The 27,895-nt window shown below is 37.6% G+C and overlaps 1 protein-coding gene and 1 long non-coding RNA gene across 7 annotated transcripts in view; one reads left to right on the top strand and one right to left on the bottom strand.

Annotated features, from left to right (window-relative positions):
* The window catches only part of ECT2 (epithelial cell transforming 2), a 70,652-nt gene extending 54,323 nt beyond the window's left edge, over positions 1–16,329 (bottom strand). For 2 of the 6 annotated variants that reach the window (XM_048214995.2, XM_057306606.1), the window contains exons 1-7: positions 16,190–16,328; positions 12,707–12,858; positions 11,293–11,372; positions 11,086–11,178; positions 9,131–9,313; positions 1,047–1,136; positions 208–315 (exon numbers count right to left, since the gene is read on the bottom strand). In XM_048214995.2, coding sequence (XP_048070952.1) covers positions 208–315; positions 1,047–1,136; positions 9,131–9,313; positions 11,086–11,178; positions 11,293–11,372; positions 12,707–12,836 — 684 coding nt within the window. In that variant the 5' untranslated portion in view covers positions 12,837–12,858; positions 16,190–16,328. The other 4 variants (XM_057306605.1, XM_057306604.1, XM_057306608.1 and 1 more) reach the window with 4 other exon arrangements.
* A 132-nt stretch (positions 16,330–16,461) lies between these two features.
* Positions 16,462–25,151, top strand: LOC123001167 (uncharacterized). The gene is made up of 3 exons (XR_006409785.3): positions 16,462–16,546; positions 17,215–17,336; positions 23,583–25,151. It is a non-coding gene; the product is annotated as an uncharacterized LOC123001167 (long non-coding RNA).
* The last annotated feature ends 2,744 nt before the right edge of the window (positions 25,152–27,895 follow it).

The following is a 27,895-nucleotide window of genomic DNA, read 5'->3' as shown; positions in this document are numbered from 1 at the left end:
TACAAGACCTAACTCAGGTTCCATTGCTTCCTTAAAACCTAAAGGACCACATTCTTATAATTTAATATTTTTACTAAATGTACATATAGCAAAAATTGAATTTCTTATCCTCAATAAACTGTGGGAGAAATAGATCGGATGAAAGCACTGTTATTAAATCCACCCCCCCAAAATGCTATACTGAAATATACACGTAAGTTTACATACCCTGAATTTTTCTCCTTGTGTACAATTTGCCACCAAATGTGTAACTTTTGAATTAAAGTCTTTTCGAATAACTCCACCCATGTGATGAACCAATGTCACCAATCTGACCTCAAAAGAAAAATTAGGGAACATTAACTTTACGATTAATTTGAACAAAATTTTAAATTATGTTTAGAAGTCATTTAGCATCTACTGAATAATTTTTATTTATAAGGTACATACAAGAATTTTTATAATGATATGAATTTTATGTCAAAAAAATTAAAGATTCATTTGCCTAATTGGCACAGGCAAAATTATACATAGAGATAAGCTAGTAAAGATAATTACACAAAACTTAATTAAACAACTGGCTTTCATACATCCTAAATAGAAGTCTTTTTTTAACACCAGGATATATCACACCAAAATTCTTCCCACAAAGTTATAGTAATACACTATTAGTTTCAACACAGAAAATTTTATGAATCAAAAAAGTTTCTATGAACTCTCTAGGGCAATGAATGTACTTGAAGGCTGGAACTATATAACAAAAAATTGTAATGTATTAACAAAAACTTCAAATAATGTGGCTAATGATCCTTAAGAAAAAGACAATTTAAACAAATCAGATAGTAATGAAGTTTTTCTCTTAATTTATATGCCTGCCAGCCTAAACAAGATGTTTCTTTACAAGGCTCTTCGGAATGTTTCTTCATAAAATTTAAAACAGTATATTCATAAATTCTCCTTCAATATATCTAAAATAAAACCATGATATAATTAACCCCAAAAAATGTCAATTTAAATTTCTTTGGCTGGAAAAATATTCCTTGAATAGAATGTTTTAAAATACTTACTAGTTCCTCTTTTTTCCTAAATCCAGTAAAGCATAGTACTAGATTCATCATGCTTGTACAATAGAGTGGGCGACATGAAAAAGGCAAAGGCTGAAGGACACAACAATTTTAAATCTGTGAGTTTTCTTTATAGTAGAGAACAGAACACATCTTTCTCACGCTAAAACATATTTCCCCCTCTTGACAATCACCTTTGTCAATTCAAAGATTTCTTGCATTTTTCAATATGCAACAAAAAAATAACAAAAAACAGATTACAAGTTTTACAATACAAAAATCCCCCATAACTCCCAATTAACATTTGACACACACAATCTAAACACACTTTACTACTGGCAAATTAAACATATTTATACGCAAACTTTCAGTTCTAAAATATACTTTGACACATTCAAAGTTTTATCTAGTAGGAAAAATTTCAGACTCCATACACTATTGTAAATGTTTCCAATTAAAATCCCAATTTACAACAGTTCAAAATATTTTTTAATGAACACTATGTAAATTACATATTCTTGAACCAAATATGATTCCAACTTTTGAGCTAAAAAAATGGAAATAGTAAATAATTTAACCAATGGAGATACATATATATATATATATATATATAATGGGAAAAGAATGGTTAAAAAAATATGTATAGATATATAATTCCCACCATCATGCAAGATTATTTCACAATTTTGGTCTTTAAAAGGTTTACTTGGTTTCTTGAAAGCAACACTTTTAAATCAAAACAGAGAATTAAAGATTATCATGCACTTTATTAACTATCTATAACAAAAGAAACACAAAATTGACCTATACAATTTTAAGTTAATAAGGCAAGCTTAAGAGTGGCAAAATGTAGCAACAAAAATAAAGAATACAGACTAAATCTACTACAACTCTAAAACTGAAATGTTATTTAAAAACACAAAGCAGGGACAAGTTAGGTGTGCTAAAACACTGTAAAGAACTTTAACTGCTTTGATAGATCATGCTGTGCATTTAGAAGTCAAAACTCTAGAACCTCGAACAAGAATAATGATACATAAAAAAGCAATATTTAAAAATCTGCCACGGGGAGTTAAGACGGCAGAGGAGCAGGGGACCGCTTTTTCAGCCGGTCCCCTGAGTCGAGCTGGATAGGTACCAGACCAGCCTAAATAACCACGGAATCAGCCTGAGACGCAGGAAGATACATCTGGATCTCTACAAATGAACATCTCCAGCGCTGAGTATTGAGGTACGAAGCGGGGAGCCATGAAACCGCGCACAGATATCGGAAGATAAATGAAAGGGGGAGGGAGCCGCCGCATTTGGGCGCTGGGAAGCGGTAGCCACCAGCACGGGGGAGCGGGCGGACTCACGGACGGCACCCGCGAGAGAGCGGACTGAGACCGGTGAGCTGGGAGCGCGCGCCACCAGGCATCTCGTGGAACATCGGAATTCCGGTGTGCTCACGGGATCCAGACTGAGACCGGGAGCTCCCGGAGCGCGCGGGGCGGCTGGCGGGCCACCTGCACGGGGGAGCGGGCGGACTCGCGGTCAGCACCCGCAGAACAGCAGACTGAGACCCTGAACCAGGTGAACGCGCCACCAGGCTTCTCACGGAACTCCGGAATCCCGGTGTGCTCACCGGGCATAGACTGAGACCCGGAGTTCGGAGATCCGGGAGCGTGCGGGGGCGGCTGGTGGCTGGTGGCGTTAGAAACACAAAGGACAGAGACGTGCCGGCCCTGGAAGTGAGGGCAGGGACGGCGGGTGTGGGGCGCACATCCCGAGATGCTGCAGGGTTGAGCAGCACCAACAGTAACGGAGTTAAAGTGGCCAGAACATCAGTGGAGAACGGGCCGCAAACCATCTGTTCTGTGACAATTCGGTCTCTGCTGCTCTGACTCTCAGAAGAGGCATAGCAGACCTCCAGGGAAAGCCCCCAGAGAACAAAAGCCTGGAAATACCGGCTCAGAGAGTGCCCATCCCCATCCCCCCTCGCAGGGGACGCGGAGACTCTACCCAAACAGGGTTGCCTGAGTATCGGCGCGGCAGGCCCCTCCCCCAGAACACAGAAGGCAGGCTGAAAACTCAAGAAGCCCACAACCCGGGGCGCCTGGGTGGCACAGTCATTGAGCGCCTGTCTCCAGCTTAGGGCGTGATCCCAGCGTTCCGGAAAGGAGTCCCTCATCGGGCTCCTCCGCTGGGAGCCTGCTTCTTCCTCTCCCACTCCCCTGCTTCTGTTCCCGTTCTTGCTGACTATCTGTCTCTCTCTCTCTCAGATAAATAAATAAATAAAATCTTTAAAGAAGAAGCCCACATCCCTAAGATCCCTATAAAACAAGGGGCACGGCCTGGGACCCAGTCAATAATTTGGGCTCTGGACAACCCCGCAACCTCTCCTCATCAGAATGACAAGAAGGAGAAGCCCCCCCCCCCCCGCAAAGAAAAGACAGTGAGTCTGGGGCCTCTGCCACAGAAATAATGGATATCGATGTAACCAAATTATCAGAAATGGAATTCAGAGTAACGATGGTCAAAATGATGAGTTGAACTGAAAAAACTATTAACAAAAAGGTTACTGAGAATATAGAATCCCTAAGGACAGAAATGAGAGCGAATCTGACAGAAATTAAAAATTCTATGAGCCAAATGCAGGCAAAACTAGAGGCTCTGACGGCCAGGGTCACCGAAGCAGAGGAATATGTTAGTGAATTGGAGGATGGGTTAATAGAGGAAAAAACGAAAATAGAAGCTGGTCTTAAAAAAATCCACGCCCATGAATGTAGGTTACGGGAGATTACTGACTCAATGAAACGATCCAATGTTAGAATCATCGGCATCCCCGAGGGGGTGGAGAAAAACAGAGGTCTAGAAGAGATATTTAAACAAATTGTAGCTGAAAACTTCCCTAATCTAGCGAGGGAAACAAACATTCGTGTCCAAGAGGCAGAGAGGACCCCTCCCAAGCTCAACCACGACAAACCTACGCCACGTCACGTCATAGTGCATATTCGCAAATATTAGATCCAAGAATACAGTATTGAAAGCAGCCAGGGCAAAGAAATTTCTCATGTACCAAGGCAAAAGCATCAGAATTACGTCAGACCTGTCTACACAGACCTGGAATGAGAGAAATGGTTGGGGGAGCATTTTTAAAGCTCTTTCAGAGAAAAACATGCAGCCAAGGATCCTTTATCCAGCAAGGCTGTCATTCAGAATTGATGGAGAAATAAAGACATTTCAGAATCGCCAGTCATTAACCAATTTTTTAACCATGAAACCAGCCCTACAGGAGATATTACGGGGGGTCCTATAAAGGTAAAAAGCCCCAAGAGTGATACAGAACAGAAAGTCACAGCCAATACAAACAAAGACTTTACTGGCAACATGGCATCATTAAAATCATATCTCTCAGTACTCAGTCTCAATGTGAATGGCTTAAATGCTCCCATAAACGCCACAGGGTTGCAGATTGGATAAAAAGAAATGACCCATCCATTTGCTGTCTACAAGAGACTCATTTCAAACCCAAAGATGCATTCAGACTGAGAGTAAGGGGATGGAGTACCATCTTTCACGCAAATGGACCTCAAAAGAAAGCTGGGGTAGCAATTCTCATATCAGATAGATTGGATATTAAACTACAGACTATAGTTAGAGAAGCAGAAGGGCACTATATTATTCTTAAAGGAACTATTCAACAAGTGGATATGACAATTATAAATATATATGCCCCCAACAGGGGAGCAGCAAGATACACAAGCCAACTCTTAACCAGAATAAAGAGACATATAGATAAAAATACATTAAAAGTGGGGGACCTCAACATTTCACTATCAGAAATAGACAGAACACCCTGGCAAAAACTAAGCAAAGAATCAAAGGCTTTGAATGCCATACTCGACGAGTTGGACCTCATAGATATATATAGAACACTACACCCCAGAACCAAAGAATACTCATTCTATTCTAATGCCCATGGAACATTCTCAAGAATAGACCATGTTCTGGGACACAAAACAGGTCTCAACCGATACCAAAAGATTGAAATTATCCCCTGCATATTCTCAGACCACAAAGCTCTGAAATTGGAACTCAACCACAAGGAAAACTTTGGAAGAAACTCAAACACTTGGAGACTAAGAACCATCCTGCTCAGGAATGACTCGATAAACCAGGAAACCAAAAATCAACTTAAACAATTTATGGAGACCAATGAGAATGAAAACACAACGGTCCAAAACCTATGGGATACTGCAAAGGCAGTCCTAAGGGGGAAATACATAGCCATCCAAGCCTCACTCAAAAGAATAGAAAAATCTAAAATGCAGTTTTTATATTCTCACCTCAAGAAGCTGGAACAGCAACAGAGGGACAGGCCTAATCCACTCACGAGGAAGTAGTTGACCAAAATTAGAGCAGAAATCAATCAATCAGAAACCAGAAGTACAGTAGAGCAGATCAACAGGACTAGAAGCTGGTTCTTTGAGAGAATCAATAAAATTGACAGACCACTGGCAACACTTATCCAAAAGAAAAGAGAAAGGACCCAAATTATTAAAATTATGAAAGAAAAAGGAGAGGTCATGACGAACACCATTGAAATTGGAAGGACTATTAGAAATTTTTATCAACAGCTATATGCCAATAAACTAAGCAATCTGGAAGAGATGGAATCCTTCCTGGAAACCTATAAACTACCAAGATTGAAACAGGAAGAAATTGATTTCTTAAACAGGCCAATTAATTATGAAGAAACTGAGTGAGTGATAAACAACCTTCCAAATAACAAAACTCCAGGCCCGGACGGTTTTCCTGGGGAATTCTACCAAACATTCAAAGAAGAAATAATACCTATTCTCCTAAAGCTATTTCAAAAAATAGAAACAGAAGGAAAGCTACCGAACTCATTCTATGAGGCCAATATTACCTTGATCCCCAAACCAGGCAAAGACCCCCTCAAAAAGGAGAATTACAGAAGGATTTCCCTAATGAATATGGACGCCAAAATCCTCAACAAGATACTTGCTAATAGAATCCAACAGTACATTAAAAGGATTATCCATCATGATCAAGTGGGATTCATACCTGGGATGCAGGTTGCTTCACAAATCAATCAGCGTGATACATCATATCAACAAGAAAAGACTCAGGAACCATATGATCCTCTCAATTGATGCCGAAAAAGCATTTGACAAAATACAGCATCCTTTCCTGATTAAAACCCTTCAGAGTGTAGGAATAGAGGGTACATTTCTCAATCTCATAAAAGCCATCTATGAAAAGCCTACTGCAAATATTATTCTCAATGGGGAAAAGCTGGAAGCCTTTCCCTTAAGATCAGGAACATGACAAGGATGCCCACTCTCACCACTATTATTCAACATAGTACTAGAAGTCCTTGCAACAGCAATCAGACGACAAAAAGGGATCAAAGGTATCCAAATCGGCAAAGAAGAAGTCAAAATGTCTCTCTTCGCAGATGACATGATACTCTATATGGAAAACCCAAAAGAAGCCACTCCCAAACTATCAGAAGTTATACAGCAATTCAGTAATGTGGCAGGATACAAAATCAATGCTCAGAAATCAGTTGCATTTCTATACACGAATAACGAGACCGAAGAAAGAGAAATTAGGGAATCCATCCCATTTACAATAGCACCAAAAACCATACGTTACCTTGGAATTAACTTAACCAGAGACGTAAAGGGTCTATATTCTAGAAACTATAAATCACTCTTGAAAGACATTGAGGAAGACATAAAAAGATGGAAAGATATTCCATGCTCATGAATTGGAAGAATTAACATAGTTAAAATGTCCATGCTACCCAGAGCAATCTACACTTTCAATGCTATCCCGATCAAAATACCGAGGACATTTTCAAGGAACTGGAACAAACAGTCCTTAAATTTGTATGGAAACAGAAAAGGCCCCAAATCTCCAAGGAACTGTTGAACAAGGAAAAACAAAGCTGGGGGCATCACAATGCCGGATTTCGAGCTGTACTACAAAGCTGTGATCAAAAAGACAGCATGGTACTGGCACAAAAACAGACACATAGACCAATGGAACAGAATAGAGAACCCAGAAATGGACCCTCGGCTCTTTGGGCAACTAATATTTGATAAAGCAAGAAAAAACATCTGGTGGGAAAAAGACAGTCTCTTCAATAAATGGTGCTGGGAAAATTGGACAGCTACAGGCAAAAGAATGAAACTTGACCACTATCTCACACCATACACAAAAATAAACTCCAAATGGATGAAAGACCTCGATGTGAGGCAGGAATCCATCAAAATTCTAGAGGAGAACATAGGCAGCAACCTCTACGACATCGGCCAAAGCAACCTTTTTCATGACACATCCCCAAAGGCAAGAGAAACAAAAGATAAAATGAATTTATGGGACTTCATCAAGATTAAAAGTTTCTGCACAGCCAAGGAAATAGTCAGAAAAACTAAGAGGCAGCCCACGGAATGGGAGAATATATTTGCAAATGACACTACAGATAAAAGACTTGTATCCAAGATCTACAAAGGACTTCTCAAACTCAATACACGAGAAACAAATAAACAAATCAAAAAATGGGCAGAAGATATGAACAGACACTTTTCCAATGAAGACATACAAATGGCTAACAGACACATTAAAAAATGTTCAAAATCATTAGCCATCAGGGAAATTCAAATCAAAACCACACTGAGATACCACCTTACGCCAGTTAGAATGGCAAAAATAGACAAGACAAGAAACAACAATTGTTGGAGAGGATGTGGAGAAAGGGGATCCTACATTGTTGGTGGGAATTCAAGTTGGTATAGCCACTCTGGAAAACAGTGTGGAGGTCCCTTAAAAAGTTAAAAATTGAGCTACCCTATGATCCAGCCATTGCACTACTGGGTGTTTACCCCAAAGATACAGACGTAGTGAAGAGAAGGGCCATATGCACCCCAATGTTCATAGCAGCAATGTCCCCAATAGCTAAATCGTGGAAGGAGCCGAGATGCCCTTCAACAGATGACTGGATTAAGAAGTTGTGGTCCATATATACAATGGAATATTACTCAGCTATCAGAAAGAACGAGTTCTCAACATTTGCTACAACATGGACGGCACTGGAGGAGATAATGCTAAGTGAAATAAGTCAAGCAGAGAAAGACAACTATCATATGATTTCTCTCATCTATGGAACATAAGAACTAGGATGATCCGTAGGGGAAGAAAGGGATAAAGAAAGGGGGAGTAATCAGAAGGGGGAATGAAACATGAGAGACTATGGACTATGAGAAACAAACTGAGGGCCTCAGAGGGGAGGGGGGTGGGGGAATGGGATAGACCGGTGATGGGTAGTAAGGGGGGCACGTATTGCATGGTGCACTGGGTGTTATACGCAAATAATGAATCATCGAGCCTTACATCGGAAACCGGGGATGTACTGTATGGTGACTAACATAATATAATAAAAAATCATTAAAAAAAAAAAAATCTGCCACAATAGTTACAGATTTATGAGCTCTCAGAAAAAAAAAATAATAAAAAAATAAAAATAAAAACACAAAGCAGGGGTGCCTGGCTGGCTCAGCTGGAAGAGCACACAACTCCTGACCTATGGGTTGGGAGTTCAAGCTCCACATTGGGTGTAGAGATTACTTAAAATAAATAAACAAATAAACTTAAATTTACAACCCAATATTAAAAAAAAAAAAAAAAAGCTAAAATAATTTCTTTAATTTTAAACCATGCAGTAACAAATAAAAATGGAAATGTGTATTTAGTCTGTGGAAGAAAATAAGTTTATATATGTGTATACATTTCTGGAACCCAAGTTTAAAAAATTATTTCTTCCCAAGACATTGCAGGTATTTATATACGTGTGTTATATACACACAAATATGTAACTGTCATTAGTCTTACATTTTCACTCCTAAGAGTTACAGTAGAAAGATTTTAAAAACTATATTAGAGTAGCCAGTACAATCCCTACTTTAAATCTTACATACTCCCAACAATTAACAAGGATTTTTCTGCTTATGAATTTTCACAAAATTCATTAGTAAAAATTTAACCTTAAAAGTCATAATAAATGTGTATTTTCTTACCTCTCCTTTTTGGGCACAGTTTAAGATAACTGGTGGTCCAATAATTCTATAATCAGTCTTGTGTAACTCATTAAAAACAGAGTCCTCGAAGTCCATGACTATGAATACATTTTCAAATTCTGGAGAATCCAAACTTTCCAACTCTTCCAGTGATTCCATCTTTACAAAGGGCACTTTAATTTCCTTGATTTTTTTCAGGTGGTTATTAGAAATAAAAATTATTTATAGATTACAAAATGAATTCATATAACTCTAAATAACACCTAAAAATCAATTCACTATCAACACTTTTATCTTTATATTTGTAGCAAATTTTAAATCACACAATAAGCATTACACTAGTGAACAGTCTTATTTCTTTACTATTTGTATTTTTATATATACATATCTCCATCTATATCGATATTAAATTTTGAATATTAATATTATAAAGGCATAACTTTGGACATGACTTAGTCATTATAAATCATCTAATACACATGTAAAATTAAAATGATGATTTTTTTAAGTACACACATTTTGATAGTAAGATGCATTAGAAAGATATCCACTATTACTTTTTATTCTCACCAAGAAAATGATACCACACTTAACAGCTCTTCCTGCACAAATAATCTTCAGAATGATTTATAGAAATCAAAATAGAAAAAATACTGTGGCACTTAGTATCTACAAAAAGGGTTTAGATTAACTTAATCTTTTCTTATTTCAGGAAAGTAAGGGAAAGATATGAAATATGTAGGTAGTTGTCATGTGGCAAATGCAGGATATAAAAAGGCTTTAACTGTTTAACACTTCATCATGTACATCTGTGAAAAAGAATGAAGATATTTAAGTAGCTGTATGACTCCTATGCCAAAAGAACAGAATCATTTAAAAGAAAATTCCAAATAGGTGAGTAAATAGTTTGGGCTTTATTTGCTAGGCTGATGTGATGGGCTGAATTGTGTATTCTCGAAATTCACATTGAAGCCCTAACCCCTGTAACCTCAAAACGAGACTGTATTTGAAGACAGAGCCTTTTAAGGGGTAATTAAGGTTAAATGAGGTCACATAGGTGGGCCCTAATCCAATCTAATTGGTGTACTTATGGGAAGAGGAAATTTAGACACAGAGTTATCAGGGATGTGCATGCCCAGAAGGGCCACGTGAAGACACAACTGGTGGCCATCTGCAAGCCAAGGAGAGAGACCTGAAGAGAAACCAAACGTGCCAACACCTTGATCTTGGGACTTCTAGTCTCCAGAACCTTGAGAAAACACATTTCTGTTGTTTAAGCCACCCAGTCTCGTTATGTTATGGCAGCCCTGACAAACTAATACAGCTGGTATATAGAATCAGATATATTTCATATGCTGAGACAAATTCCCTGATGACTGTCAAATTATTGTGATTTATATTTTTTAAAGATTTTATTTATTTTGAGAGAGAGTGTGCACGCAAGTGAGCAGGGGTGGGGGGAGAGAGGAGGAGGGAGTCTTAAGCAGACTCGACAGTAAGTGTGGAGCTCCAACCAGGGCTGGATCCCACCACCCTGAGAATATGACCCAAGGCGAAACCAAGGGTCAGACACTTAACCAACTGAGCCACCCAGGCACCCATGATTTATAATTTTGGAAATAAAGCAAGAATTGGAATAATCATAAAATTAATGGGAAAAAAAGAAGCTAGAGGTTAAAGAAAAACATCAGATCTTTGTGAATATATGTGTGCTGTTTAAATTTAACAATGCCAAATTACAATGTAAAAAGTTCATTACTTACAATATATACCATAGTTTGGGTTTCAAAAACACCCAAATTTTAAAAATAAATATAAAAGATTCTATTCATCTAGCTTCAGAGTGCACAAAATATACCTTGTGCCTAATTTAGGTCCAATCACCATTAAGTGGAATTTAAGGATACAATCAAGAGTAGTGCAGCATGCCACATGCAATGAAATGCTTGACCTACCATATTAACAACACTTTTTATTAATTTTTCATCCGACTTTCCAGGACAAGTTTCTCTTATCTTTATAACAGGGACTTCCATTATTTTAATAGTCTGTGGAAAAGAGACTTAAGTATAAGATTAAGAAAACTATAAAATTATTTAAACACTGATGGAAGAAAAATAGTCTTTCTTAAAAAAAAAAAAAAAAAAGCTAAAATTCCATACCTTTAAAGCTTTTATAAGTTCTTCTTGTTTTCCAGCTTCCTGAACCAGTATCATTCTCGTTTCAATTTGAGGCATTTCTTCTATCAAAATTAAAAATGTTTAAATGTTTATCAGGTACTAATATCAAAATCAACAGTTCCTAATCCCTCTTTTAGCTATATCTGGCATGTTTTTCCATCTTTGAGGTATCATAACATTCTCTAAAATTAAAATGACTTAATTTTCAGTTTATTTTTTAAAATGTGGACATCTATCACTTTAGAGAAAGAAAAAACAAATTGCCACAGAGCATACAAACATTAGCACTCCTCCTAACCAAAAAAAGCATTCACTCTCTTGCACAGCCATCCTCGGCAACAGTGCATGCAACTTCAGGACAGATCCATTTATAAAGTGGTTAAGGGAAGAAGTGGCTTTTCACCTAACCAGTCATAAATGGATAAATTCTAACAGTGTTGCATCTAGATTGCCCTCACATACAGAAAAAGCAATATTAAACAATAAGGTGCTTTCTCCTTCAAAGCTGGGAAGCATTAATCCAAACAATAATCAAAAATCTGTACAGTATAAATGGCTAAAATCAACAACACAAGAAACAACAGGTGTTGGTGAGGATGTAGAGAAAAGGAACCCTCAGGCACTGTTGGTGGGAATGCAAACTGTGGAAACTGTACAGCCACTGTGGAAAACAGTATGGAGGTTCCTTAAAAAGTTAAAAATAGAGCTACCTTATGATCCAGCAATTGCACTCCTGGGTATTTACCCAAAGAATATAAGAACACTAATTCAAGGGATACACACACCCCTATGTTTATAGCAGCATTATCTACAATAGCCAAATTATGGAAGCCAAGTATCCATCATCAATTGGTGAATGGATAAAGAAGATATGGTATATATATAGTGAAATATTACTCAGCCATAAAAAGAATGAAATCTTGCCATTTGCAACAACATGGATGGTGTTAGAGGGTATAATGCTAAGAGAACTAAGTCAGTCAAAGAAAGACAAATACCATATAATTTCACTCATGTGAAATTTAAGAAACAAAACAAGCAAAATGAAAAAAATAGAGAGACAAAGCAAGAAACAGACTCTTAATTATAGAGAACAAACTGATGGTTACCCTTGCGGGGCAGGGGTGATTAAATAGGTGATGAGCACAGGGTGATGTATATAAGTGTTGAATTACTATATTGTACACCTGAAACTAATACAACACTGTATGTTACCTAACTGGACTTGAAATAAAAACTTAAAAAAATCTATGAAGTATAAAGAGATTCTGTCAAAAAGTATTTACTGAATAACTGTACTCTAGCTTAACGGCATTACAGTTAAATTTCCTAAATTCCTAGTCAGTTTAGGATTAAAATAGTGATGTGGTGTTTTAAAGCTGATTAACAGGTTTACCTTCAACATACGAAGCAGATCCAATAAATACATTTTCCTTAGAAATTTCGGTAACTTTAGAATCAAAAATAGAGGAGTCTGCCAAGCTTGTCCTCCCAGTAGTAGATGTTAATACACTATTGTCAGCCATTCTTAGTAATCTTCTACGTTGGCTGAAAAAAATAAAGTTTGAATAAAAATACATGAGCATTGGGCAAAAACATGCATTAGAGGATCTACTTTTATATCTAGAATTTATAAAAAGTATCATTACTCATTTTTCTTAATACTGAACCAAAGAAATGTCATTCAACTTCTCTGAGCCTGTTTCCCCTTCTGTAAAATAAAGATACTATTACTTAACTCATAGGAATATAGTAAAAATAACAATGTATGAAAAGTACTCAGAACATTACCTGACATATAATGAAAATTCAGAAGGTAGTCATAAATACTCTATCTGCCTTGTCCTCTACCCCTTTGCCCTCAACCAACACATTGTTCTCCCTATCTTCACTTACAATACTACCATCATCCCTCAAATAATCCCTGTCAAAAACTAGATCTACCCTTACTATTCCCTCTGCTTTATTTGCCTTCCCCCAAATTCCTATCAATCCTATCTCGAGTACTCTGGGACCTCATAGGATTGTCTCTGATTATTAATTTATTGCCAAAGCAGCTGAGACCTGGCCCCACTTCTCTATGCTCAATGCCACAATGGCCACTTAGTCAAATACAAGAGCTCCAAATAACTTTATCATCAGTTTCTTCAGGTCACTCTCCATATGGTTTCCTGGGTTACGGCCCTAAAAACAAATGTAACCATATCACTTCCCTGCTTAAGAACTTCTATGAGCACTCTTCCCTAGAGGGTCAAGTCCAAATTCACCATCAGGTTTACAGTTTGGTTCTAGCCTAATTCTTCAATCTCATCTCCTGTTTAATTCCCTCAGTCCACATATACTGTATGTTCTAGCCACATTTCTCAGCATTTTTCGAACACAGATCACGATATTCTCCACACACCTACTTACATTTAATAGTACTCAATTCTCCACCTACCACACCTTTCAACTCCCATCTCACTGCTCTTGACTCTTTCTCTGTGGATGTCTCTATATATCTCATATGTAAGTAGACTGCTCTCTTATCTGTATTTTCTTATTACTTTACTTTCACCTCTCCTTTAAAAGATTTAACAAGACAATTACACATGGGTTAGTGCCAATATGATTCCGGACATTAAAGGAAACCTTTTTTTTTTTTTTAATGACTTCCAGGACTTAAGAGTTGAAAAGTTAGGCAAACAGGGAATAAAGAAAAAGTTAAATGAATTTTCATCAATTCAAATCGAGGTTATAATGTAAGTTATTATCTTGAGGTTAATTTCCAGAATATTGGAGAAGGCCCTATCTTTATCTGGTACATGTCTGATTTACTGTACCCTCTTTTTTAGATTAATAAAATATACAAATATCTTCCACCAGCTTTTTATCAAGGTAATAGTTTAAATAAACTATATGTTGTGGAGAAACAGCATACAGTTAAGGTATCATCAGAATCATTTCTAGATGGTGATACTAAGTAGTGCGAAGATGAGCACACTGATAATAATATCCAAAGACCTAAGCGTAATTGTTCGGCGCATACTTCAAAGCCAGGCAACCCAGCCTCCTGTCTCAACTCTGCACTCAGTTTCCACATCCAAGAAAAAGATAATAGCACAACTCAAATCCAGTTGTGATGAAAACTGAATAGATGACATCTTAAAATGAGTGACAATTATTAACTTTCATAATATTCATAATGTGGACATTTTTTATTGTCTTACCATACATCCATATCAATCATTATTCTAAGGCTCTCCAAAGGAATGCCCCAACAGTTGTTTTCTGTCAGAAAGACACACAGAGAGAGAGTACAAGCAGGGGGAGCTGCAGACAGAGGGAGAAGCAGGCTCCCGGCAAAACAAGGAGCCAGATGAGGGAATCCTTCCCAAGACCCTGGGATCATAACCTGAGTGAAAGGCAGATGCCCAACCGACTGAGCCACGCAGGCATCCCCAACAGTTGTTAATAAGTCTCTATTTAGAATCAATGACAAATTCTATCCAGCCCTTATTTTTTGTTGTTGTTGTTGTTAAGTCTCCTACACTCGATGGTTTCTAGTGAAAAAGAAAAGGCTCTACAAAGGCTATCATTCAAAGTTCCCTTAAAAGAACCTTAAAAAAAGGCAAGAGATGAACTAACATACTTTAAGGAATGAAGGAGGGAGATTTTAATAATCAAAAACATCTTATGAGTTTAAATTTTTCTCCTATGTCTGTTTAAAGGCCAACAAAATAGGTAATTAAAAATTAAAATTGTCTCTGATAATACTGTATCTGATCAGTTTATTGCTGATATAGCTTCAAATTTTAGGAAAAAAGAGTTGCACGGAAAATTGATGACAACATCCAACACTCTGATTACTAACAGAAATACACTAATCACTTTTTCACATTCATGTATTCTGTAAGCTTGTAACAACAGGATCAGTGTTCATAAACCTATACAGATTATTTCTCATCCAAGGACAAACTCAAGCAACTTTGGACTAACACATGCCTCTTTTCATCTCAAAGAGAAAATCTGTCACTTGCACAAATACTTTAGGTTTCCTTTTACTTATTTTTTTAGGCAATCATCTTTCAGAGGAGCTAAATTAAATACTGGATATGATGGTAGTGTTACTGACAATAATAACATTAGTGTTAACATTATAAACATTATGGTTAATATTGATTTAACGCTTAATATGTGGCAGACATTGTTCTAAGTCTTTTACTTTTATTTATTTAATCTTTGAAACCATCCTAAGAGGCAGGTACTATTATTGTCTCTATCTCATAAAGAAGCCTAGAAAAGAGAGGTCAAGTAAGCACCCAAGTCAGTAAAACCTTTTCAAACCCGGGCTGATCCCAGAGGCTGCACTTTTAACCACTAAGCCAAACAAATCTGTACCCGGGAGGAAGGCGCACGCGGGGGGGTGGGGGCGGTGGTTAGGCGGAGGCCGGAATGGGCTGGCGTTTTTAAAAACTAAAAAGTAAACTTCGTACAGAGAAGACACCAAGAAAAATCCCAGAGCGAAACCACTAAGCACTCTGAGATAAGCCCCCAAAGACAGCAGCTGTGGGCCGCCAGAACCGCAGGGACAAGGCGGCTTGTCGAGACCACTCTTCCCAACTCCCTCCCTTTACCCAAACATTCTTCCGGAAGAAATATCTCACCAGGTGAGGGATGAAGATGCCCAATAACCTGGAGGACTTCGGGATCCCACTACGCGTCACTGCCCAGCTGTTGGGAGTGCAGTGGGGGAGTTCCCAGAGCCAGGAAGCCTGAGCAGGGGTGCTCCGGAATTCGCGGCCATCGGGGCGGGGCAGTCGGACAACAGAAGGGGCCCACTGCTCCGGGGAAGCTGGCCCACTCCCACCTCCCCTACCCACATCCACAAAGTCCTCACCACTCTCAAAAAACGCCTCGGAAGTCCACCTGTTCAAGCACTGATTCCCCTTACTCGTACCGCCATTCCTCGCGGGTGTCAGCCACAACCAATTCAAAAAGTGAGCCTCTTTCTCTAAAAGCCATGCCGATTGGCGCGTGATGTCAACCTCCTTCCCATAGGCTGCGGTCTCCAGAGGGGCGGTGATTGGTCCCTGCTTTCCGCCCACCTCCCCGCCGACGCCGATTGATTGGTTCTACGTGTGTTTCAAATAAACCTAACGGCTCGCACGTCGGAACGGCAAGAGTTTGTAGAGAAGTGCCCGGATGTGACCCGGAGGTGGCAGTGGTAGCCTCCAGGCTTCTCAGGGAGTGGCAGGTGTGTCTGTGGCTACCGCTTGTTTACTCAAGGAACTTCCCATTTCCTGAGTCAAGTTTGAGTGGATTCCTCCGCTCCGCCAGCTTTTTTTTTTTTTTAAGAGTCACTAAATCCTTTAATTAAATCAGTGCCCCCACGATTGAATTTTTCTTCACTGTTTGCCCGGAGCTGAAAGATTTTCCTGTCTGCGTGCTTTCTGCTTTAGGAATGTTACTTAAAGTTGGCTTCAGAGGTTTTGACTTTGGTGGTTGTGCTGGTGTGGCAGGGCCACGGACAGGGAAACTCCGGGGCTCTCCAGGTGGACTTCAAATTAGCAGCCGCTTATTTGAATTCTAATATGTGTAAGTGCTGCTCTGATCTGGGGAATTTCACCGGTGATTAGAATAAATTTTTAGTGTTTCTCGGACTTTTTAAAAATATGTTTATATTTGAACAAATGTAAAAATATGTCAGGAGATTCTAGAATATCCTGGAGCCAAAGTTAATTGCTTCCTGCTTCCTCCTCCGGCCACCGTGAGATCTTTTCTTTCCTGTAAAGTCTAGCCAAGAATTTATCGTTTGTCCTGTAATTACTATAGCTATTGTGAAAACAATCTTTTATTTTCTTCAATTTCTAAATATAATACTCTATAACATTATCTCTTAAAAATACTTCCCCGCCCCCATAGGTTTTGCAAGTTCCCACCTAATCTCTGAGAAGAAAGGGAAATCCGTTGTCCAAATCTTAAATCCCAGTAAGAGAAGGAAAACTTGTACTTTGGAATAGAACACTTCCGAACATGTCAAACAGGTGAGAATTTACAAGGTTTCCTAATTTTGTCAGGCCACTTTAGAATGACTGAAAAGTGTGTAATGTAATCCAAAAAATGAGTGACACAGTCTGGTAATTATTGGTTTCCCTGTTTATAACTGAAGAATATTTGCAGTCACCCTTCATTTTAATGCTGTGATAATTGTTAAGGCAAAAGAAAAGAAAAATAGTCATTGAAATTTCACTTTGGAATGTGCTTGCATACTGAAACCAGGGTGTGCCCAGCATTCCAAAAATTCTCATCAGTGAAACATATTAAGCTAGTGAAGAGAGCAGCCTATTTCCTCTGTGCACTGCTCCGTTAAACTGGCTTTGCACCCAAATCTAACGACCATGCAGTATCACCGCACAAAATGTATGCTAGCCTAGAAAAAGCTATACTTGATTTCTTTTAAGGGATGTATGGCAATCTGACTAACAAATAAACAGACAATACAATCTTCTTCCATTTCATAACCATATAACAACCTCCTTTTACATTTCCTATCCATGTAACCTCAAGCAAGTTACTTAACCTCTCTATGCCTCAGTTTGCCGTTGTATAAAATGGTCTAATAGTACTTCATAGTTTTGTTATGAGGATTAATTAAGATGGGTGCCTGAAAAAAAAAAAAAAAAAGATGGGTGCCTGGCAGGCTCAGTCCGTAAATCTTAGGGTTGTGAGTTAAAGCCCCACATTGGGCATGGAGCCTACTTTAAAAAAATAAAAAATAAAAAATAAAATTAAAAAAAATATATATATACACATATAGACATATATATATACATATAGAGAGAGAGAGACATATTCTGGCATATGGTAAACATGCAAGAGAATGTTAGCTGTTAATATTACTACTACTTTTACTACCACTGTTATCTCAACTAAGGGGCCCTGTATAATTGCCTGATGGGACTGATGGTTCTCTACCTGCCTTCTCACCCCTGACCCCAGAAGCAGTGGCACTTATGCCTCCCTTTGCCCCACCCTACCCCAGCCACAAACTACCCTCCTCTCCAACCAAGCTCCAAGCTTGATACAGCCAAGACCTCCATTGCTTTCTTTCCCTACCGGAGGGGGAATATACCTCTATATACTTCTAATATACCTCTAATATACTTCTATACCAAATCTATTCTTCCTTTTCTCCTTTAAGGAAATCTGCTATGTTCAAGTTGTCTCCACTTGTCTCAAGACATGGCTCTCTTGCTGCTGCCCTTGGCCAGGCTTTTGTCCCCTTCCAAGGCAGGTCCTAGCTAAGATTCTTTACGTTAAATGTTAGCCTCTTTCTCCAGGCCCCTTCACTGGAAATACAGTTATTAAATTTATGTGTCAACCTCTGTTTGTATGGGGCAGACAGATAAATCAAAATAAGGAGTAACTTGAAAGAATAAACCATTAAATAATTCTTATGTGTCATCCGCAACTCCTAGGATACCAAATAAACAGGTTTCAATACAAAATACTAAAGAAATATAACTGAATTTTAGTACTTAGTAGTATATGACGTATTTTCCCCCAAGCAATAAAACAATTTCTATAGATGGGGGATAAAAATTTTAGATATGGAGAAAATGAAATGTGAAAGATAGAACTACTGAGATTCTTCCTTTGGATGATCAGCTTTCCCACCTCCATCTCCAAATTGGGTGACACTCTGGACTCTCTTTCTTGACCCCTACAGCCTTGTTCCTCTTCTAGTTCATTCCCTCTTATTCATATTTCCTCTTTTTCCTCCATCCCCTCACCCTTCATCTCCATCTTCTTTCCGCTTCTTCAGAGCAGCAGAGAATGGGGAGTTAGGAAAATTAATTTTGAGTTATGGGATATCGTTCCCCACCTCATACTCAACCTAATAAGAACTAGTATATCTGAAAAATTATTAAATCTGTTGCAATAAATGGGCAATATCTGTTGTAGTGGACTTTTGATTTTATTACCTAAAGCTGTAATGAAATATATTACAATTTCTAGATTTTATTTTAAAAATGTGAAATGTTGGGGCATCTGGGTGGCTCAGTTGGTTAAGCATCTGCCTTGGGTTCCAGTCATGATCTCAGGGTCCTAGGATTGGCCCTACATCATTGGGCTCCTCAAGCTCCCTGCTCAGCAGGGAGTCTGCTTCTCCCTCTCCCTCTGCCTTCCCCCCTCCTTGCCCCCACCCCACTCATGCTTACTTGCTTGCTCTCTATCTCAAATAAATAAATAAAATCCTGAAAAAATTTTTAAAAATAAAATGCTTTCATGTGGAGTGACAAGAAAAGTTTTAAAATGTGAAATGTTATCAACCAATAATTATATTTTATAGTAGATTTAAATACTTCATCATAGGATTGAATATTTTACTATAATTAAATATTAACATTGTGATGTCACAGATTTCTTGTAATTGTTTTTCTCCTTCTAGCACCATCCTTACCTCCTCAAAGCATTTTTGAAATATATACCTATATATATAATGCCACACAAGATACAAAGATTCAGTCCCTGTAAGAACTTATCACTTAAGATATTTATTTCAAAAATTTTAATGAGTAGCCTTGGAATTCTGTCCTTTCTTGGAATCAATAACATTTTCCAATGGAAATGTCATATTTCCAAGTAGGTTATAATGCAGCATCTTTTGAGCTGTCATCTCTGCCTGTAAAGCAAGCTTTAGAAATTACAATCACTGGAAGCCAGAAGGAGCCATTTTAGATACCTCAATAACCAGTAATTAGGATATGAATTGTAGCTTTATTCATATGAATCATTAGGCTATAAATCACTTATCATAGATTTCCCAGACTATACAGATTTAGCACTTAAAGTTTCATTTGGACAAAGAGAATTAGATTTGCTTGATGGAGCAAGAGGTTTCCAAATATGATGAGGCCATTATTTCAAGTTGTGTAATTTGATAAAAAAATTTTTAGATGTGGAAAAAACATCTCAGCTCGTTATCTCATTCTTTATCGTACAGAATAATTTTACCAGGGATGCCTGGGTGGCACAGCAGTAGGGCATCTGCCTTTGGCTCAGGGCGTGATCCCGGCGTTATGGGATCGAGCCCCACATCAGGCTCCTCCACTGTGAGCCTGCTTCTTCCTCTCCCACTCCCCCTGCTTGTGTTTCCTTTCTCGCTGGCTGGCTCTATCTCTGTCGAATAAATAAATAAAATCTTAAAAAAAAAAAAAAAAAAGAAGAATTTTACCAAGGCCAGCACCACAGAGGTTATATTTCTTTGCCAAGGTCAGATAACTAGTTAGTGGCAAAATCAAGATCGAATGTTTTATTTTCATTAAGCTATTCTGTCTTTATTTAAATATTGATATTAATATTAAAATATTAATATTTATATTTTACATCATACTTATAAAAGTATCTATATCTTTATTCATAATGCTTATATATATAAGTATATATATAGCATATATATATATATTTTTTCTTTTTACCTTTGAAAGCCTTGAGATACTTTCAATTACATAAGAGCCTTATTGGTCTTGTTCACCTATGTATCTTCAGCACCTAGTAACAGTTCCTGGCATACAGTAAGTGCTTCATGAATACATTGTAATTGATACCTAAGCATACACATTGCTTTCTAATCCATTCTCCCACCTGCATTCAGAGTGACATTATACAAACACAAACTCATTGTAGCACCATCTCTTTAAAACACTACAATCCTACTAAGCCTGCATGGTCTGACCTCTACCTATATTTACAGCTTCATCTTATACCATGTTCACTTTCTTTGAGTTCTATACCTGCTTTCCTTCTCAAGGTTTTTTGCACCTGCACTTCTCTCTACCAATCCCTCTGATCCTCATTCCTTTAACCTAGAGTAGGCAACTTCCATTCATCCTTTAGCATTTGCTCACTTTACCACTCTTGGGAAGGTCTTTCCTAACCACCTACGCTATCAAAACCAATTTAACCACAGTACCTAGCACACAGAAGGCATTCAATTAAGTATTTGTTGAAATAACAAGTAACTCAACGAATGAATGAACTTATTTTTATTATAATATCAGTGATGCTTTTTCCAAAGATACTAAAAAAATTTCTTTTATTTTAACTTTATCTAACCCATTATTTATGACAGTTTTTCAGGAAAAATTCAGTGGTATTTTTCCAAAATTAATAAATTTATATCAAGGATAAAATAATTTGCATTTCTTACATTCAAGTACATTACCCAAGAATTGAATGATTTTTGTACCACAGCCAGTCCAGCTAAGAGTAGAAGAGAGTTAATGCTAATGGTACTGAACTGCTTCAGGTAAGACTTAATAGTTTATGAACATAGGCAATTATCCATATCAAAAATTCAGTTTTCCTACAACCTACACTTTTATACATTATACACTGACACTCATAAATTACCTCTTCCACACTATCAACTAACTTGTAAATAGCTGAGGTATTCTAAAGTAATACTGTCTGCCAGTTTAGTTTTGACAGCGACTTCATCTTTGTAGAATAGTATTTGCTATGACAACAATTTGAATACTTTGTACTTAGCAGTATTTTTGTTGCTGCTATTCAAATGAATGGCAAAAATGGACTTGTTGATGCAGGTGAAATAAAAATGGAAGCCAGGTCATCCAAAAATGGTGACTATTTGGCCTCAATTGTATGCCCATTTGCAATGAGCAGTTTAACTGTGGGTTTGATAATGAAGGAAATATTACATGTAAGAGGGGCACCTGGATGCCTCAGTTAGTTAAGCGTCTGCCTTCTGCTCAAGTCATGATCCCGCAGTCCCTGGATCAAGTCCTGAGTCAGGCTCCCTGCTTATCAGGGAGTCTGCTTCTCCCTCTGACTCTCGCCTCTCTCATGCTCTCTCTCTCTCAAATAAATAAATAAATAAATAAATAAATAAATAAATAAATAAAATCTTTTTAAAAATTACATGTAAAAAATAACAGAAATTCATTTGGAAAATTATTTAAAACGTGAGATTTTAAATGATGTTTAAATGCACAATGCAACTACATATAAATCCGATGTATAGAAAAAAATTAACTATGAAGAAATACAAAAAAATGTTCTTAGTGTTCGTATCTGGCCAATAACATTTGGGGTTATATCTCCCTCTCCTTTTTTTTTTTTTTTTTTTGGTAATTTTCAAATGTTTTTTCATCATGTTTTAGTGGGCAATTGTTTTCCTGGCTGTTCAGCATTTAGCCCTTCTTCCTAATAATAGTCCAATTTCCCTTTTGAGAAATCCGTCATGGAATATGGTTTTAGTGAGAGGTAGTGCTTCTCTGTTACCACAGATAGAATGGGGCCACATTCTTTCCATGATTAAAGCTCTGCCAGTCAGATGCTCTCTTCATAGGACTTTGAATGTTTAGTACATGCTAAAGATATGGAAAGGAGTAAGGATCATATGCATTCCAATAGCAACAGCAGTGTGCAGACCAGAGTCTTTGAGTCCAGTAATCTTTGCTAGTGTTTCCCCTACCTACTACTCCTCTCTAACTCTTGCCCATTTCCCAAAGTTGATCCTTACACTGATTCTGCAAAAAAATAATTTTTTTTCCTTCAAGATAGAAATGATTTCTATTGCTTGCGACCAAGGATGCCCAGATATATTGCTTTTACAAATCCAAATCTTGTCAGTTCCTCCTTCAGAATACATCCAGAAGTGGACCAGTTCTTAGCCCCTCCATTACCCTTTTGTAGGCTACCATCTTCCCTTACCTGAATTACTGCAGTAGCTACTAGCTCATCTCCTCAGTTTCACCCTTAAACCTCCACTGTCTATTCTCAGTAAAGCCACTGGAGCATTCCTGTTAAAACATAAGTCAGATCTTGTCACTATGCTCAAAAGCCTTTAATGGCTTCCCATTTCTTCCATTCTAAAGCCAGTGGTCTCACAATAGAGTTTATGGCCCCAATACAATCCTCACTGACATCATCACCTGCTCCTCTCCCCTTCACAGCTTTACTTACCTCTAGGCACTCCGGCCTCTTTGCTGCTCTTCGTGTAAGGAACACATGGGAGGTATGCTCCTAACGCAGGCTGTTTCCTCTGCTTTTATGTTCTTCTCTCTTAAATGCATGACTTTCTTCCTCTTCTCCTTCAATTCTTGCTCAAATGCACTGTCTCAATCAGCGTAGGTGGCTACCCCAACCAAAACTGCAGCCCCTCCCCAAACACCTCTGGTCCCCTTTGCCTTCCTCTTTTTTAATTTCATAGCCATTATTATTGGCACTTATGTCACTGTTTATTGTCTGTCTCTCCATACTAGAATGTGAGCTCCATGAAAGCAGAGAGTTTTGCCTGTTTTGTTCCCTGAGATATTTCCAGTAACCAGGTCAGTAACTGCCACATAATAGGTATTCAATTTTTTTTAAAATAAAGAATAAGCAAAAGAAGAAATGAGGAATGAAAAATGAAAAGGAAGAAAGGAGGAAAGATTTTAAAATTTCTAAATATTATCTACATGCTATAGCGACAATTTAGTCATTTATCAATGCGTTTTTTTTTAAGTTTTCATTTAAATTCCAGTTGGTTAACATACAGTGTAATACTAGTTTCAGGTGTACAGCTTAGTGATTCAACACTTCCATACATCACCTGGTGTTCATCATGATGAATGAACTCTGTAATCCCCATCACCTCTTTCCTGTGGTAACCATCAAGTTGTTCTCTATAGTTAAGTTTTCAAGCTTTTGGAATAGTTCTTCAAATGAAACATCACAATGAACTCCCATATATATAAAACATATAAAAGTCAACCTGAATTGAAATAGAAGAGGAGCACCTGAGTGGCTCAGCCGATTAAGCAGCTGACTCATTTTGGTTCAGGTGGTGGTCTCGTGAGTGGTGAGATCAGCCCCATGTCTGGCCCCTGCTTTGGGCTCCACAGTCAGCGGGGAGTCTGCTTGAGTTTCTCTCTCCCTCTCCCTGTGCCCCTCCCCCTGCTCAGGCTCCCTCTCTCTTTTTCTAAAATAAATAAATAAATCTTTTTTTTTAAGTTAAACATGCAATTGCATAAGATCCAGCAATCCCATTCCTATATATAAGAATCTTTGAGGGGCACCTAGGTGGCGCAGTTGTTAAGCATCTGCCTTCTGCTCAGGGCGTGATCCTGGCGTTATGGGATCGAGCCCCACATCAGGCTCCTCCGCTGGGAGCCTGCTTCTTCCTCTCCCACTCCCCCTGCTTGTGTTCCCTCTCTCACTGGCTGTCTCTCTGTCAAATAAATAAATAAAATCTTAACTTAAAAAAAAAAAAGAATCTTTGAGGAAATTTTATTCATGATTGCTAAAAACTGGGAAAAAATTTTTTTTAAAGATTTTATTTATTTATTTGAGAGCAAGCACAAGCAAGGAGGAGGGGCAGAGGAAGAGGGAGAAGCAGACTCCCTGCTGAGCAGGGAGCCTGATGCAAAACTCAATCCAGGACCCTGGGATCATGACCTGAGCCGAAGGCAGAAGCCTAACCCACTGAGCCACCCAGGCGCCCCAAAAACTGGAAAAAATTTAAATGTATATCATTAGTGAATGCATAAACGGATAGTGGTACATCCCAAACGTGGAATACTACTCGGTAATTTCCGTGCAACAAAAAGCATGACTCTCAGAAGCATTATGTTAAGTGAAATAAACGAGAGACAAAAAGATAAATGTTGTATGATTCCATTTATATGGCATTCTAAAACAAACAAAGATAAGGACAAAAAACAGGTGGGTGATTGACAGAGGCTGAGGTTGAGGAGATAGGCGTACTACAGAATGGCACAAGAGAACTTTTTGGGATGGTGGAAGTACTCATGTCTTGATTGTGGTAATAGCTACACAAATGTATACCTTTGTCAAAACTCATGAATTTTACTATATGTAAGTAATACCTCAGTAAACATACTTTTAAAAAGAACAAAATGGAATCTGTTTTCCATTTCCAAAATTTTCTGGAATGGGAAATTAACGGTTAAAATCCAAAATTAACTGGGTGGGCTAAACAGTAGAATGTAGGTGTCAGAGGAAAGAGATTAATAGAAATTATTCAATATTAACAAGACAGAAAACTTTTGGATAAAAAAAATGAGAGCTTCAGGAACCTGTGGGAAAACATCATATATAATTGGAGTTCCTTTGTTAAGAAACAATGGCCAAAAATTTCTCAAATTTGACAAGAGACATAGACAGCTTTTGCCAGAAGAAAAAGTTTCTACTTCCAAAAGATCAGCAAACCCAACTTAGGATAAATACAAAGAAGGTCTTGCATATCATAGTCAGCTTGCTGAAAGCCAAAGAGAGGTTTTAAACCCATGATGACTGAGCTATTGAAATTGTAGCAAGCATATGGGACCAAGTAAACTGTGTGAGATGCTAAGGACCAGAGAGCACAGACAGGAAAAGAAGTTCCATATTTTGGACAACGGTAAATGAAAAGAAACCTAAAATTCAGGCAATTGTATGATTCCGAAAGTTCTTAACTTTCTCCCTGTAATGAACAAACTATAAACTTCTTTTAGTTCCCAGTGCCTTTGAAATCATATCCTATAAGCTGTAAATTCCTGCACTGATACGCTATGAAGTAGTTTGTGAGTTTTTGTGACGACTGTATAAAATAATATTAGTGTTTAGAATAGTGCACTGAAAGCACTCAATAAATGCTAGCTATTACTATTATTATTTATCTCACAAATATTTATGAGGTGCTTATTATACACCAGGTGCTGTGCTAAGCACTGGGGATACAACTGAGAAACAAGCTGATGCAGACTTTGCCCTCATAGAGCTCAGAGTTTAGTGAGCTCTATCTAAACAATCCCTATTTCATCCTACCACCTTTCTTTTTGTACAGCTGGAGTTCACAAGGCCATACAGCATCCTAACCATCCATAGTAAAGAAGTAATTTCATGGTAATATGTATAAAATAGAAAAATGTTTCCCTAATGCACACTAACATGAAAGTTGTGATGCTTGATATAGTCACAGATGTGAAAAAAAAAACCTAATGCTTTATCTCTCATTATTCTTACTTTCTCTTTCACACACAGTTGAACCTATTTTATAGAGGTGATTAAAATACTAGGCTATTTTCTCCTTCATTAAGCATAATTTCCTTTAATTTTTCATTAACATTTTGCCCGCTTCTCTTTTTGAAGATTAAATGGCGCTGTTATGTATGTATCATATCGAGTTGAGATATTTATCAATATTTTAAAATTATATTTTTTCATTTTCCTAATTAAAATATTTTTGTTTGTTTTCTTTTCCTTTTCACATGAATCTGACTGACCAAAGAATTTATATGTATTAAATTACTGCTCTTGGGAACACCAACATGAAATTAAAAGCCAATAAATTATCATATAGTAGATACCTCTAGACAGCACTTTTACCTTGCTTGATTTTTAAAATTGTCAAAGTGGATTACTTTTATAATTTATAAGTTAGGGAAACAAAGTAGCCCTAATTATGCCATTTTCTTTATCAAACCCTTGGCTCCCTGTTAGTTATCAATAGCATACGTCCAAGCATTGTCCCATGAACATTCAAGGTCTTTTACCAACTCTCCCCCACAGCAGATAGAACAAATATGTTTCCATGCTATGAAAATAAGAAACATAAGTTGAAAGACCCATTTCCTGGAAACTTTTGAAATACTTTGTGGTAGAAACCACAATTCATATATTTATCTGAAATTTTAAAATTAGAAATTAAATCATCTATTCATAAACTTTACAAGTAATAGTGCAAGTCTCAAAAACAAAAACAAAACCAGCTTGAGTTTCTAGTCTATAGGTCTATTCCATTATCTTGTTAGAATTATAATGAATATATTTACCATCTTATTATCTTAGATCCCTAAAGAAAAATCAACTGTGTTTGATTATCACAAGATTATCAAAAGGAAGGAGTTTTTTTGTAAAACCAACATTGTACTGTCTTGAGGAAGCTCTGGCTTGATTTCTTGACTTGACTTAGAATTCCTCAAGACAGAAAAAAAAAATGGTTATTATAGCACAGTTCCTCTTCTTGAACCAAGAGAAGGGGATTTAAGCATAGGCTTTGTTTTCTAAGCCATACAAATGAAGAGCTCAGTTGTAGTTCACTGTCCTTGGCTTACACCACATTACTGGGCTATACCTCTACCTGCTTCACTTGGTTTACCTTTTTATATCTCCTCTCAAATGTGGACACATTCTGCAGAACCAGAGATCCCACAGTGGTCTCTTTCCCATGGGTCCTGAATAGCTTAGACTGAATCAAAATATACTGGCCCCACTACTTTTTTTTTTAAGTTTCTTATCTTTTTTTGTTAATAATCTCTGCAACCAACATGGGGCTGGAACTCACAACCCTGAGATCAAGAGTCGCATGCTCTTCCAACTGAGCCAGCCAAGAAGCTCCGGTCCCACTACTTTAATAAAGGATGTGAATCTGCTCCACAGTACTGGGTACAAAAAACATAATTTTCTTCAGTGTTCTAAATTAGATATATCTGCGTAAACTTGCTATTCATCAAGATTGATGGGAAATTTAATCCACCTTATTTAACTGATTTTATGGGAGAATGAACATAGGACAGAGGGGCTCCACCCCCTC

This window comes from Ursus arctos, unplaced genomic scaffold, assembly GCF_023065955.2.
Source record: "Ursus arctos isolate Adak ecotype North America unplaced genomic scaffold, UrsArc2.0 scaffold_4, whole genome shotgun sequence".
Taxonomy (NCBI): Eukaryota; Metazoa; Chordata; class Mammalia; order Carnivora; family Ursidae; genus Ursus; species Ursus arctos.
This window is presented reverse-complemented; position numbering and strand designations above follow the sequence as displayed.